The sequence below is a fragment of the Monodelphis domestica genome, chromosome 4 (assembly GCF_027887165.1).
Source record: "Monodelphis domestica isolate mMonDom1 chromosome 4, mMonDom1.pri, whole genome shotgun sequence".
Lineage (NCBI taxonomy): Eukaryota > Metazoa > Chordata > Mammalia > Didelphimorphia > Didelphidae > Monodelphis > Monodelphis domestica.
In genome coordinates, this window is record NC_077230.1 from 271,181,176 (window position 1) to 271,196,195 (window position 15,020).

At 33.4% G+C, this 15,020-nt stretch overlaps 1 protein-coding gene across 2 annotated transcripts in view; it reads left to right on the top strand.

Annotated features, from left to right (window-relative positions):
- The window catches only part of CHORDC1 (cysteine and histidine rich domain containing 1), a 32,278-nt gene extending 23,413 nt beyond the window's left edge, over positions 1 to 8,865 (top strand). For both annotated transcript variants that reach the window (XM_056794536.1, XM_056794537.1), the window contains 4 exons: positions 24 to 129; positions 3,829 to 3,948; positions 4,354 to 4,416; positions 4,723 to 8,865. In XM_056794536.1, coding sequence (XP_056650514.1) covers positions 24 to 129; positions 3,829 to 3,948; positions 4,354 to 4,416; positions 4,723 to 4,869 — 436 coding nt within the window. In that variant the 3' untranslated portion in view covers positions 4,870 to 8,865. The remainder of the gene's footprint in view (positions 1 to 23; positions 130 to 3,828; positions 3,949 to 4,353; positions 4,417 to 4,722) is intronic.
- Positions 8,866 to 15,020: the final 6,155 nt, after the last annotated feature.

A 15,020-nucleotide genomic window follows, 5' to 3' on the forward strand; every position in this document is an offset into this window, starting at 1 on the left:
TTTATAATTTTAATCATTTAAAGGATGAAATATTGGAGCTGTTGTAAGAGAAAAACTTCTGATTTTAATACATTTTTAGCCCAAGAAGGATGTACAACAGGAAAGCACTTGTGGACAAAAAAAGATGCTGTAAGTAGCCATTGTTTTTTAGTCTTTCAAGATTATGATAGTTTTAAGTAAAGTTCTTGTTAGTGATCTGTGACCAATTTGAGCTCATTCTAATCAGTTTTAGGTAAACAAATAGTTTTCCTGATTAAAGTAAAATATATTTGAGTTGACTGTATTGTTCATGGTATGTTCTGTTTTTAACATTTGTTTTAATATTTTTTTAATCTTTTTAAAAAATTCTTTGTCTTATATTGCTTCATAATCTCAGGGATACTGTTAGTCTTTTCTTAATTTTTTGTCTTTTTTTTAAATAATGAATTTTATTAGTGCCTTTTTTCATTACTGTTATTTCTAGATGTAATACTCTTTCCATCCTCCATCTTGCTAACCTGAGATTGATCTCTTCCTTGCAACAAAGAAATAGTCATGCCGAAGCAACCAAGACAGTGACCATATCTGATACTTTAAAACATTTTACCTTTCTTATAAGAAAGTGTTTTTTAAGTGATCTTTTCATTAATAATTCTATAGACATTATCTTTGGAATAGGATGGACCTGTGCTGTCTTTGGTATAGGGAATGGCCTGGGCAGGTAGGTGGTACACAATATTGGACACCAGGCCTGGAATTGGGAAAATTCATTTTAAAGTTCAAATCCTGCCCTGAGACAGGACTCTTTGTGAACTTGGGCAAGTCACTTAAACTTGTTGACTTCAGTTTCCTGATCTGTAAAACGAGCAAGAGAAGGAAATGGCAGATCACTCCAGTGTCTATGCCAAGAAAACCTCAAATGGGGTCACAAAGAATTGGACACAACTGAAACAATTGAACAAAAATAAATCAAAGGGAATGACCTGCCAGCAATAAAGATCTACAACTGATATATAGCTTTCAAATTTAGACAGTCCTGAGGCACAAAGAAGTGGCCCATATGTAATGACTATGATGAGTAAGTAGTAACCACTCAACTAAGATCATGGGTCACTACCACCGATAGTGCAATATTTCTTATGTCAAAATAATAAAACATAAATTCAGATACCATGACTCAGCCAAGGCCAAGAAATGGGGATCCATTTTGTTCCTAGTTCTTGCTACCACAGAAAGTCTTTCTATAAATATCTTTGTATATGTTAGCCTTTCATTTCTGCCTTTAACAACTCTTTGATCAAAAGGATATGCACAAGAGTGAGATCAGAGATATGAACAATTTTTTCATTTTTATTTTAGAAATTTATTTCTCCTAACTTGAGAATAACCCATATAGTGGCAAAATACTTTAAAACTTTAAAGCTGATTTTTTACAGCTCCAATGTCATGGAATAATTTTGAATGCATCATTTTGCTGCAAGGAAATTTTTCAAGAGAAAAACAGGAACTAGGGCATTGAAATCTTTTCTCCATTCCACTTCCCCACATCTTTCTAAATTCCCAGAAAGCATTCAAAATTATTAAATGGTTACTATTTTTATGTTTGGAATATTTCTTTGGTGATTAATGGCAAAGTTTTTATGTGTTATTTGCACTTGTATTCATTCACCTTGTATAATCAATAAAAGTTAATAATATTTTTTGTTTTTAATACTGAGATATTTGTCAGGAATACAACTTCCATCTATGTCTCAAATGGATAACTTTCATATAGCACTTTCTTTAAACCATCCTCTGAAATATAACATAAATATCCTTGTTTCACATATTAGGAAACTTAGACTCACCTTGTTTATGATTACAAAGATAGTAAGTAAATCTGAAACCAGGTCTTTTAACAAGTCCCCTGGCTCTTCACAGTACATGGCAATGTCTTTTTCCTTTTCAAAAATATGATATAATTTCTAAGAATACATACTTTGTGGGGAAATTGAATTTTCCAAAGTCTAAAATAAAAAACTTCAAGTAATGTTACATTTTTACTTAGTATATTTTGTTATTTATTAAATTGTATTCCCAAATCAAATGACATTTTTAGATTTATATTTATTGATTTCATTAGGACAAAATTTAAGATGAATGCTATACAAATAATTTGGGAGCTTGGAGAAGCATTTTTTTCCCCTAGAGAAAACTTTGATATTTCACCTTTAAAATTTCTGAAAACATAGGGGGCAGCTGGGTAGCTCAGTGGATTGAGTGTCAGGCCTAGAGACAGGAGGTCCTAGGTTCAAGTCTGGCCTCAGACACTTCCCAGCTGTGTGACCCTGGGCAAGTCACTTGACCCCCATTGCCTAGCCCTTACCACTCTTTCTGCCTTGGAGCCAATACACAGTATTGACTCCAAGACAGAAGGTAAGGGTTTTTAAAAAAAATTTTTTTTCTGAAAACATACCCTAAGTTAATGGATTTCATTTTAAAAGTGGGGGAGAAATTGAAGGAAGAAGCATTTATCTAGCACCTAGTGTTAGGTATGGTACTGGGCACCATGCTAACCTATTTTTACAAATATTTCATGTTATTGCTATAAAAATTCTGAGAGGTAGATTTCTATTATCCCACTTTACTGAGGAGAGTGAGGCAAACAGAGGTTAAGTGACTGTCCAGGGGTAACACAGCTAGTAAGGATCAAATGCCAAATTTGAACCCTACTCTTTCTGATTCCTGTCTTAGTACTCTTGTCTACTGTGCTACCAGCTGTCTCACATTTTTATTAAAAACTTAATTCATAAACTTTTCAGAAGATCATTTTCCTTTCTCTTTTCTCAGATTTTCTGAAATCTTAGCATAAAAAGACCTTAACTAAAATTCTTTCAAATGCCCTGTTGTAATATAATATCAAGATAACTTTTGTAAACTGCTTTGCAAGATTTAAGAAAATTTATAAATAACAACTATAGTGTGGGGCCTTAAATATTATTCCAGCAGAGAGAATATGAGTCCTTCCAAATTCTACTGTACTGGGAAGGTTTTGAGTATGTGCACAGTGGATGGCCTTGGTCATGTTAGGATTAACGTAGTTAGAATGGGCCATCACCAGGTTGGCCATAGTGCTGAATTTTGGAGGCTATAGCATTTAGTAAGTTGTAATTTTTGTTGCTTGAGGAGTACTTATAGTGCTGGAAATTTTCAAGTAATATAAGATTTCTAAGCAGTCTTGTTAGTTCACATAAATACACATGGCACTAAAAAGATCAAGTTTATTCCATAATACCTTCATTTTTTTTTCCTTTTAAATTTGATTTCAAAGTTTCCAATTCCTTGGTTGGTAAATTGTAATTTATATAAATTTGTGGGGAAAGATGAAAGTAGAATCCCAAAATTATATTTTAATTTTGTAAAATAATTATTTGTTAATGTTAAGTTTGGCTATGAAACCATTATTCTCATTTGATTGGTTTTTAGAACTACTTTGAACATACTCCATTAGAGTACTATTTCATTTGCATAAAATAGAAAATGTAGCATTTTCTCTTAGTGACAAGATTATAAAAATTTAATTCCTATCCTTTTATTATTTTCACTATCTAAAAGGGTCTTTGTTTCCTTTGTTATCCTGTATGTTTTTTCCATACTGAGAAAAAACCCACCATCATCATTATAAATGAATTATATATAAATAAATAAAATAACTATAAATAAAGTATTAAATCAGTTGCATGTGGTACTGTTGTCAAGGTCTTCCATTAAAAAAAAAGAACTACATAAACTAGATAGAATCTTAACCTTCTAGAAGTTCATAAATCTCTGTTTCTAAACATTTTTTCCCCCTAACCTGTCTTGTTACAGGGGAAAAAAGTTGTTCCATGTAGGCATGACTGGCATCAGACAGGAGGTCAAGTTACTATCTCAGTATATGCTAAAAATTCACTTCCAGAACTTAGTCATGTAAAGGCCAATAGTACAGTGGTAAGTATATCAATATATTTTTGTAAATTATTATATTTTGCTTTTATTGACCTTATACTTCATAGTAAAATTGACATTCCCCCCCCAATAATATTAGATATATTGATTTTTTTCACATTGAAATCTGTTAAGAAATTTTTTTCCAAAGTAAAATTGTTCTAATCACCATCATTTATATAGAATCTTTACCAAATACTTATGCTTATTATTCTGTGATTCACTTAAAATGCTCCTTGTGTTTTCTTAGTGTTTTTTTTAATGCAGAAGTTAATTAATATTTTCCTTAGATGAATTTGCCTCATAGTATTCTGAAGTGGCTTTAGTTTTGTTTTGTTTTTAAGTAAGCTTATTTTTTTGGTTTTCTTTGGCAGTTATTTAATTTCATATTTTCCCACTTTGTTTCAGTTAAATATCCATATTGTATTTGAAGGAGAAAAAGAATTTCATCAAAATGTGAAATTATGGGGAGTAAGTATCTATTTTTTCAGATTTATTTATTTTTTTTTGCCAACTCAAAATGTACAATTTTGAAGTAAAAAGAATTAAGAGCTCTCCAAGAGCTAATCTTCATCTTATTTGATGAATGTTTTATTTTCTGTACCATTATTATATGTTAAGAGGTAGATGATACCATGTCAAGAATAGATTAGTATATGAAATAATGTTAATAAATTTGGATTGCCAGTCTAAATTAGAAATAAGATTTTTATTATGAGTTCATTTTTTTTTAATCCCCAAAACTACTTCATTTTACTTGTTTTTTGTTTGTTTCAGGTAATCGATGTGAAGAGGAGTTTTGTAAATATGACAGCCACGAAGATTGAAATCACGATGAGAAAAGCTGAACCTATGCAATGGGCAAGGCTTGAACTACCTTCCCCCAAAAAACAAGATGAAAAAAAAGATAATATAACAGATTGAGAACAAGGGAGATCAGGTGGGATGGGACATTAGCTATTACCTGTTTTGAAGTTCCTAATACTATGTGGTGAAGTGGTGACTTGCTATTGTAATTATATACATACATAGACACATATATGAATGTATGCACATATATGTTATTAATATGGCATTCCAGACCTAGTTAAAAAAAAAAAAGATTTCTAGAAACCAAAATCTTTTTCTCCTTTTCCTGAAATCCTTTGGGCTAAAATGGGAGTGTTCTTGCTATCTAAATATTAAACTTAAAAGAAGTTAAATTCCTAAGTCAGAAAAAGATCTCTCCCCATAACATCATTCATTACTTCTCCTTACTGTCATATTAATGAGAGCAACAGGAAAGGGGCATTTCATGTGTTTTCTTATCTCACTTTCTCTTTTATTCCATATTGCTATATTACTATGGGACATAAGGGTTTTTATTAAATTCTTTTAGGTGTTTGGGTTCCATAGTTTTAGGTGGGTGGGAGGGGACTGTAAGCAGCAGAAATTTTTTTTCTTTTTCACATTTCAAGTTACCTGAGTCACATATCACACATAGGCCATTAAATAGGGTGGACCTTTTTTCCTAGAAGTACATCCTCTGAGGTGATGAGGGTAGTAAATTAAAGGGAGCTTGGCTTGTATGCTGTATAATTTATAAAAAATAATAATTGCAGTTAGCTTCCCTGTAGTAATTCCATTTCTTACCATGCAGTCTGATTGTTGCTGCTAAGATTCATTTTGAGTGGAGGGGAAAGGGTTAACATACATTGAAACATTGAAATGATCAATTGGGTTCTGATTTACTATTTTTATAAAAATTATGTTAAATAACTTTCTCGTGTGGTTTATTTAAAGATCTCAAAGCTATATTGATTTGTGTGTGTGTTATACCTATAGTTATTGGTTGACTTGCATCATATGAATTCACCCAGATTGGTGAATTGTACTGGAAACTATTTTGAAAGATCTGGGAATATTTAGCCTAGAAAAGAGCGTATTTGAGAGGAAATGACATCCGCCTTAAGATATTTGAAAGACTATTATGTAGAAGATTGTAGCAGTTTGTTTTTTTCTCTGTGACAGAGGACAGAACTTGGAACCATTAGGTACATGTTACAAAATAGATCTGCTTAACGTTTTTAAAAAATTAACCAATAGAGCTTATTAAAAAATTAAATGAACTGCTCCATGAGATGTAATTTTATTTCTTATAAGTATTAACAGTAAATGACTGTCAGAGATGATATAGAGGATTTATTTCTGCATATGAAATATTTGGTCAGATTAGACTGTGACCTCTATTATAAAGGTCTCTTTCACCTCTGAAATTTTATGTTAAAAGTTTAGGTCCATTAAACACTGTATATATTGGCATCAGTTCAATTCAAAGTGTAAATAGATTTGACCGTAATAATAATTACCTAAATTTTTAAACAGATTTTTAATATGGTAAAAAACTAGGAAGACAACTAATTTAATGCAGAAATATAGGTTTCCTTTATAATTTTTTTGTATTTCTTTAATAAAAGTTAGTATTTGAGGTCTTTTTTGCCTACACTTCATGAAGACATGGGCTGTACGAGTTTGTATATGTGATTTGTCTACTGAGATTTTAATGCTAATTAAAATCAGATAATCCATTAAATAACATTTTCCATCATAGTGTTATTCAAGCATATTTAGGAAAGGTTTTGCCTGTTACATACAAAAAACTCATTCTGGCAGACTTCAAAATTTGGAGATGAATGATAGTTATAAGTGCTAAAATTAAGGCATTACCATAAATTTTTTGCTTCTTTGTTGCTGATATTTTTATCACAGTACAGTTTGGAAAAATTGGATTTTTAGCAAATGTATGAGTAATTAACTCATATCTCTGAGTGGGCTTCATAGGAATATCTCACAATAACAGGGCCTTGACTGACATTCTTGCCATCAAAGCCATTATAACTTGTGAGGTAAGCAAATTCGATGTTTGGTTACAATGTGAGGTGGTGTTTGAGCCATGTATACATGTCACTCACTGTGCATTAATGTTGTTCCTGTGGAACTAACTGAAGCCCTTGCAAAGTCATTTCATTTTAGCATATCACGTTTTCAAAGAACTAGTCAACAGTGGTAGGTAGGATATACCTATGTTGTACTTTTCCTTTACCCTGAGTAATACTATTTTGTTAAGTAATAAAGCTAGGATTATATGCAAATATGGTTTTGCTAGTATCAGTGATAGGTGCATATTCATGTTCACAAGATGGTAGATTTAAATTGATAAAATACAAATTTAAGAAATCTGCCAAGCTACAAACATTTTACCAGGCTTTCTTCATCACAGATGATGATAGTAGCAGCAAACATATGTCTCACTGGGTTATGTTTTACAGTTTGAATTTTTTTTTCCCAACTACCCATTGCTTAGTTTATGTTTTAGATTCTGTGCTAACTAGTAATTTTGAAATCTTCCTCAGTATGTATAGTCATAAGACCCAGTAGTCCTGAAATGAGTATGTGCTATAACGGCTGCGAATGAATTTTTGAAGTTAACAATAAATTATAGCTACACATCATGTATTTTACAGATTATTTCTTGCTGTCAATCATGGACACAAAAATCAAAACAGTTTCTATTCTTTGAATACTAAATAAAATACAGAGTATGGGAAGTTATACTAGATATATTTGTTGTCTAAGCAAATAATTTACCCTTCATTGACTTCAGCCATTATCCTAATCTTTTTTTCTATTTTTTGTCCTTTCTCCAACCCTGCTCTGGTCCTGCTACCTACTCCACCCCAAAAGAAAATAGAAAGGAAACATTACTAACTTTACTTCATCTTTATTTAAAGTATTTTATACTATATTGATCACAGTAATAGTCTCAAACAAAACAAAGACTATATTGAACATCAGCCTAGAATTGTAAAGCTTTATCTAGAATCATTTACCAAAATCACTATTTTAGGGTAAGTGACTAGAAACTTTTTATCTTTCAATTATTGTAGTTTAAGAAAAAATAAACTCAGACCTTCCTTAGAAACTTGATTTCTTTTTGTCTCCACATCTTTGATGAAACTTTCAAATGGAGTTTTCCTGTAAGTTAAAGGCAGTTTTATCAAAATGGTTCCTTTTTCTGTATTGAGTTTGTAAATATTTGTAAAAAAAAAAATGTAAACCAAAATCAACCTATTATATATGGCTGTTAATTAAATCATGTAATTTTATCAATTCTATCTTGTTACTATTGAAAGACCTGTTTACCTAGCCTGTTCATATTTGTTATATTTTTATAGTGGCATAGAACTGTAACACTGCTCCAATATTTATATATTGTGTCTGAGATTTTAATTCTCTTTTTTTTGCTATAAGCCTATTGGGTTTCAAAGGATTCCTAAGGGAAATTTTAAAGGGAAATCCTTTTTTTCCTGAAGTGAATGTTTCTGTGGTCTAGTATCAGTTTGAAGACATGTAATGCATCTTTCTTTTATTAGAGTCAGTCATTCTAATATTCTATAGTTTGCTATTCAAAATCTTTAACTTATACCTTTGTATTTAGGGCATTTACATTACCAAGTCACCATTTCAGCAATTTCCTGGTTTTATGTCAGTTGGCACAGCCTTGCAATATATGGCCTAAACTAATAAATGCTCTAAAGGTTAAGTAGTTTCTTCCCCCCACCTCCCACCCAAAGATCATTTTGAGTGTAATAGTTTCTGCTTTTTAAATTTAATGTTTTAAGTGTCTGGAATATAGTTTTGTGAGACCAGTATCCCACCATATATAGCAAAAGCCATTTCAATTACTGGTCTTTTTTATTTTTAATTGTGCATGGTTGTCTAATTCTCTGTGTTGGAGGGGCATAGTTCATGAAGTATTTTTTCTTTTAAGATTGTTTTCTAAAGAATAAGTTATTTGCTTGTTAACTTTTAGTTTCTCAATTTGAACCACCAACTTTTACTGTCTGTTTTGAAGCACTATAATAAAAAACATGCTCCTAATTTGTTGTATTTCTCTAAATCATTATAATAAAATTATTTTAGTAGATCATGACCCTCAGAAAGACAGCATAATATGGCAGAAAGCCTCAGAGACAGGGAGAATTGGGTTCAAGCCACTTTTTTTTTTAGCCTTAGTTTATTTAATTAATTTAGAATATTTTCCACGGTTACATGAATCATGTTCTTTCCCTCCCTCTATCCCCTTCCCCCCCATAGCCAACAAGCAGTTCCACTGGGTTTTTCATGTGTCAGGTCATGACCTATTTCCATATTAATATTTACACTAGAGTGATCATTTAGAGTCTACATCCCCAATCATATCCCCATTGAACCATATGATCAAACAGTTGTTTTTCTTCTGCATTTCTACTCCCACAGTTCTTCCTCTGTGGATATTGTTCTTTCTCATAAGTCCCTCAGAATTGACCTGGATCATTGCATTGCCACTAATGGAGAAGTCCATTACATTTGATTGTACCACAGTGTATCAGTCTCTGTGTATAATGTTCTGGTTCTGCTCCTTTCACTCTGTCTGCATCACTTCCTGGAGGTCGTTCCAGTTCACATGGAATTTCTCCAGTTCATTATTCCTTTGAGCTCAATAGTATTCCATCACCAACATATACCACAATTTGTTCAACCATTCCCCAATCTCAAGCCACACTTGAAAGAGGTTGCCTATATGACCCTGAACAAATCACAATGTTTCAATACTTTAGGCAGCTCTAAATTGGAAGATATAGACCAGCACTGGTAGAGGGAGAAATTGTAGGTCCAGTGACCCTCCTGTAAGATACTGATACATGACAGGCTCAGATAGAATCTGTTTGGGTCCACAAATACTCAAAAAGAGTTTGGCCTAACCACACAAGAAAAGTCAAGTAGAGGGAAAAGGTTTATTACCCAGACTTAAAGGAAAATAGGCTGCTCCAAACAGTAATAAGAACCTCCTCAGTGCAAGTTTTCAAGCACATCCAGGTTGCCCTGGCTATTCCTTTTCAAGTAGGAATGACTTCAGTGACTTCTGAGGCCCCTTCTCACTCCAGAAGTTCTATTGTTATTTGATACCCTACAATAAATGTGCTTCACTGAATTAAATTTGGATTAGGCTTCCCTACATAGGCAGTGACCATTATATAACTATGTAAGCAGGGGACCATTAGGTAATTGGGAAAAGTAGTAACATTTTGCCCTGAAGAGCTCTATGGACAAGTAAGAGCTATCTTCACCTATTTGAAAGATTCACAGAATAGTATTTTATTACAGAAAGCAGAACTAAGAGCAACATACAGAAGTTGGGAGGAAAGCAGATGTTGGTTCATGATAAGGAGAACTTTCTAACTTTCCCAAGGAAGACTCGTATCACTAGACATTTAACTGATTTAACATGATTAAGTATATCATCTGTTTGATTTCATTATTGTAAAGTTTTACAATGAATTAGAAATTCCTATATTTTAAAGAACAGAGATTATGCTATAGTAACAGGCCACCTACTTTACATCAAATTAAATGATTTCATGAGGTGGGTGATAATGTAACTTGTTCTATGATTTGATGTATTTCTTTTAACATTTCAGATCTCCCTCCCCCCACACCCATCCTTGAACCCCCACATGAAACAATAAATAAAAGATTAAATGATTCTGTGTGCCAGGCACTGCTAAGGACTGGCATAAATACAAACAAGCTGGACAGTCCTTACCCTCAAGAAAATTATATTCTAATGGGAGGGGGAGAAGGAGTAAGGTATAATAGTTGACTTTTATATACTGTTTTAGGGTACAAAATTTATAATCTTATCTGAACCCCATGATTCTGTGAGTTACATGCCACAGGTATTATATAAATTTCATAGTTGAGGAAACAGCCTTGGCTTAAAGAGCACATCACTAAACAATGTCACAAACAGTATTTGGAACCATCTCCCCTGATTCCATTTCCTAATTCTTCCAACTGTACCATGCTATCTTTCATAAACCTGAAAAAACAGAACTTCTAAATCTCTAAAGCAGTTAGTAAAGAACACACCGTTAATCAGAACAAGGAAGACAGTGCTTTTATGGCCATTATAGAGTCCTCCACACATGCCACATTGAGCTACCCAAACTCCAGACTTGGAGAAAAAAGCAAACAAACAACAACAACAACAAAACCCCCCACCAAGAATGGGGATTTCTGCTGAGATAAAGAACTTCTGGTTCTATTAATACATTAGGAAATACAACCAAAGAAACCACTTACTGGTGTGAGGGTTAAATTTAATGATTTAACTTAAAATTATATGAAATAACGTGGTCACCAAAGTTATTATGTCTCAAGTCAGAAGTTTATTTACCAAAATAAACTTACCAAAATGTGAAAGAGGTTAGAGAAAATACCTATACTAGTCCTCAGCCAGGCAGGCTGGTGGTAAGTAATCAGTGTGGCCTTCTCTAAGATGGAAACTGGAAACTAAGAAAGAAGTCAGCCCTTTTCACTCACCCAGGAAGCAGTCCAGGATTCTGAACCAAGTTGAAGCTGAGATCCAAGCCAAAGTCTCCAGCGAGGCTGCCTCAAAGACTATCTTCAGAAGACAATGCCCAGAAGACAATCTTCAGGATACCTCCCTCCACAATACCAGCTTCCAAAAGACCAGCCTCAAGCCAAAGAATTCCATGACTTTTATGGTGACCTCTTGTCCCATAGCCTCTTCACAGGGGCCAATCAGTTTCCAAATTGTCTAGCACTGCACACTTCTTGCCCTCTGAAGGTACAAATTCTCATCAAAAGGATTCACAGATTCCTGGCTGATTGAGTTTCTGAGGGTGTGAATTCTCATTTCCTGACTGAGTTGAAAGATTGGAGCTCTCTGAGTGGCTTGCCAACTCCTCCACCTAGTGCTAAGTAGGGTGTTCAAGCTTTTGTTGATTCAATTCAAAAGTAGACAAAAGGAGAGTTAATCCTGTCTTCACAATCTGGTGAAGTACTATGTAGGGGTACTTAAGTTATTGTTAACCAAGTGTTAACTCAAAATAGACAAAGGGAATAAAGTATTCCCTTTCATAAGTGTAAATTAAGAATAGACTAAGAACAAAGAATTCCCTTTTCACCATCCCCCTCTGATCCTTTGGGAGACTAATCTCCCCAATGGATCATTTTACACAATCAGTTTATACCTTTAAAGATTTTCTAACAAGTGCACACAATATTGTACCTTCTAAGAGGAAATTAGAATAGTTAGAGATAAGAGATAAATGAAAGAGAAAGAACAAACCAATGTTTGCTAGACACATTGACAAGTCAATTAAGGAGCAGTCCCTTTTGGCATAAGAGTTTACATTCAGAATAAATGTGTTCAACCCCTCATAGTTCAATCAATTATGTTCCATGGCTCATTCTGGGTCTTCTGATGCTGTTGAGGTTTCTTCAGGCATCTTCATAGCTACTTTTTCAAACAGTTCATTTTCTGGATTCAATGAGTTTTTTTTTCTCTGAAATTTTTTCTCTAACAAAATTTTAAGTCTTGGGTTTTTGAAAATATATACACTGGTTAGCTTGGAGCTTGGGAAAGAGGGTGTAGCATGAGACTAGGGTACCTGGGAGAGGCTTAAATACAAAAAGAGAAACTAAGACAAAAGGATAACTAAGACTTGCCAAAGTCACCACTCCTAACTAGGATGCTCAATGGGTGCTTGATGGCCCATTCAGTCTAGGACCAGAGTCAGTCTGAGAGTTTCTTGAAGGCAAGTTTCCATGGGACAGTGGTAAATTTGAGATTTCAAAAACACAGTGGTCACTCTACCAATTCACTTCTGATTTCCTCCTCAATTCAGCTACATCATACATCTTTTGTATGTGAATATATATACATACATAAAAGTATACATATAGAAATATGTATGTGTACTTATGTGTACTTGGGTATATGCACTGTGCATTTACACCTATCTAATAAAACAACCCATGCTGCAGATAATAACTTTGGAGAGATTCCTAAGGGTTTTTAGTTATCCATTCTGTTATATCCTCGGTTTCTTCACTGAGACCTCATTTCTAACCTTATTTAAATTGTCATATCTTTTAAAAGATTTATTTTTGGAGTATTTTGTTTAGTTCATTTTTGTCTATCTTTGCCATAGTTCTAGGGCTTTTTTTTTTGCCATAGTTGTAGGATTTTTTTTTTTGTCATGATTCTAGGATTTTTGACAAATGAACAGAATGTTTATTTCTTTCTTTTTCAGTGAGTGCTTTTAGTCCATTTTGCTTTAAAGTATAGTATTCATTCATTGTGTTGTGGTCTTTTACAATGCTTATTCAATTTTGGTTTTGCCTTTAAGGAGTTTTATCCATCTTTCTTGTCTTTTACTTTTCACTTTTTTTCTCTTATTTCCAGTACTTTGGGACTTTCCTCCATTTTGATCTATGTCCCTTTTTAATACGTATTGTTTCTGGAAGCAGAACTCTAAGACAGAATAGCTTAAGCAGGGGTATCCTGGCAAATGGTTAGCTACCAGCTCGAAGTAAATAAAAATGTACCCAGGAAGCTACATAGTTAATATTTTCTACATCATCTTCATTGCAAATTTAACAATTGGTTCTCCTGAGAACTGGTTCTAGCTGGCTTGAGCACACCCCTAAGCCTTCTCAAACTTTGAAGAACAGATGGATCGCAGCCCTGGGCAAACTTTTCTAGGAAAAGACTTAATATCCTGGGTCATTGCATTGCTACTGGTAGAAAAGTCCATTACATTCGATTGTGCAATAATGTATCAGTCTCTGTGTATACTGTTCTTCTGGTTCTGCTCCCTTTGTTCTGCATCAATTCCTGGAAGTCATTCCAGTTCACATGGAATTCCTCCATTTCTTTATTCCTTTTAGTACAATAATATTCCATCACCACCATATACCACAACTTATTCAGCCATTCCCCAATGGATAGACACCCCTCATTTTCCAATTTTTTTGCCACCTCAAAGAGCATGGCTATAAATATTTTTGAACAAGTATCTTTCCTTTTTATCCCTTTGGGGGTATAAAATCAGCAGTGGTATGGCTGGATCAAAGGTCAGGCATTCATTTAAAGACCTTTGTGCATAGTTCCAAATTGCCCTCCAGAATGGTTGGACCAATTCACTACTCTACCAACAATGTATCAGTGTCCCAATTTTACCATATCCCTTCAACATATATTGCTTTCCTTTGCTATCATATTGGCCAATCTGTTAGGTGTGAGGTGGTACCTCAGAGTTGTTTTAATTTGCATTTCTCTAATCTGGAGGGATTTAGAACTCTTTTTCATGTACTTAATGATAGTTTTGACTTCATCCTGTGAAAACTGCCTATTTATGTCCCTTGACCATTTGTTCATTGGGGAATGGTTTGATTTTTTTTTTTTTTTGGCAGAATTGACTTAGTTTCTTATATATTTGGGAAATTAAACCTTTGTCAGAGAGTTTTGTTATAAAGATGTTCTCCCAGTTTATTGCTTTCCTTCTAATTTTGGTTATATTGGTTTTGTTTGTAAAAAATCATTTTAATTTGATATAATCAAAGTAATTTATCTTATATTTTGCAATGTTCTCTATCTCTTGCTTGGTCTTAAATTTCTTCCTTTCCCCTGATCTGACAGGTATACTATTCTATGTTTACCAAATTTATTTATGATTTCACTATTTATATTTAAGTCATTTACCATTTTTAATTTATCTTGGTATAGGGTGTAAGATGTTGATCTAAGCCTAATTTTCCCCATACTGTTTTCCAATTTTCCCAACAGTTTTTGTCAAATAGTGAGTTCTTTTCCTAAAAGTTAGTATCTTTCTTCCCCTACTTCTTTACTATCACACACAGTCCCTTCTATTGAATGAATATTCAAAATCAGTGTTTTCTACTCATTTGGAAGAGTAGAGATTTCAGACTGTCATAAAGGGGACTAGAAACCAGCAACACTTTTGCTTACAGCAAAAGCCTGGGAGGTTGCTTGTTCAGGACTTTACACATAGGAGACCTGGGGGTTCTCAGACAAAGAGATTTTTAGATAGTTCAGCTCTCTCTTGATGTTTCACAGGGTTTTAATTTGTGTGGAAGAATTTTATCTTCTATCCTTGTTGATGCAGTTCTATTCTAGATTTTTCACTTATTTTGAGATTTGTTTGTAGTAAAGAAGTTAGGCC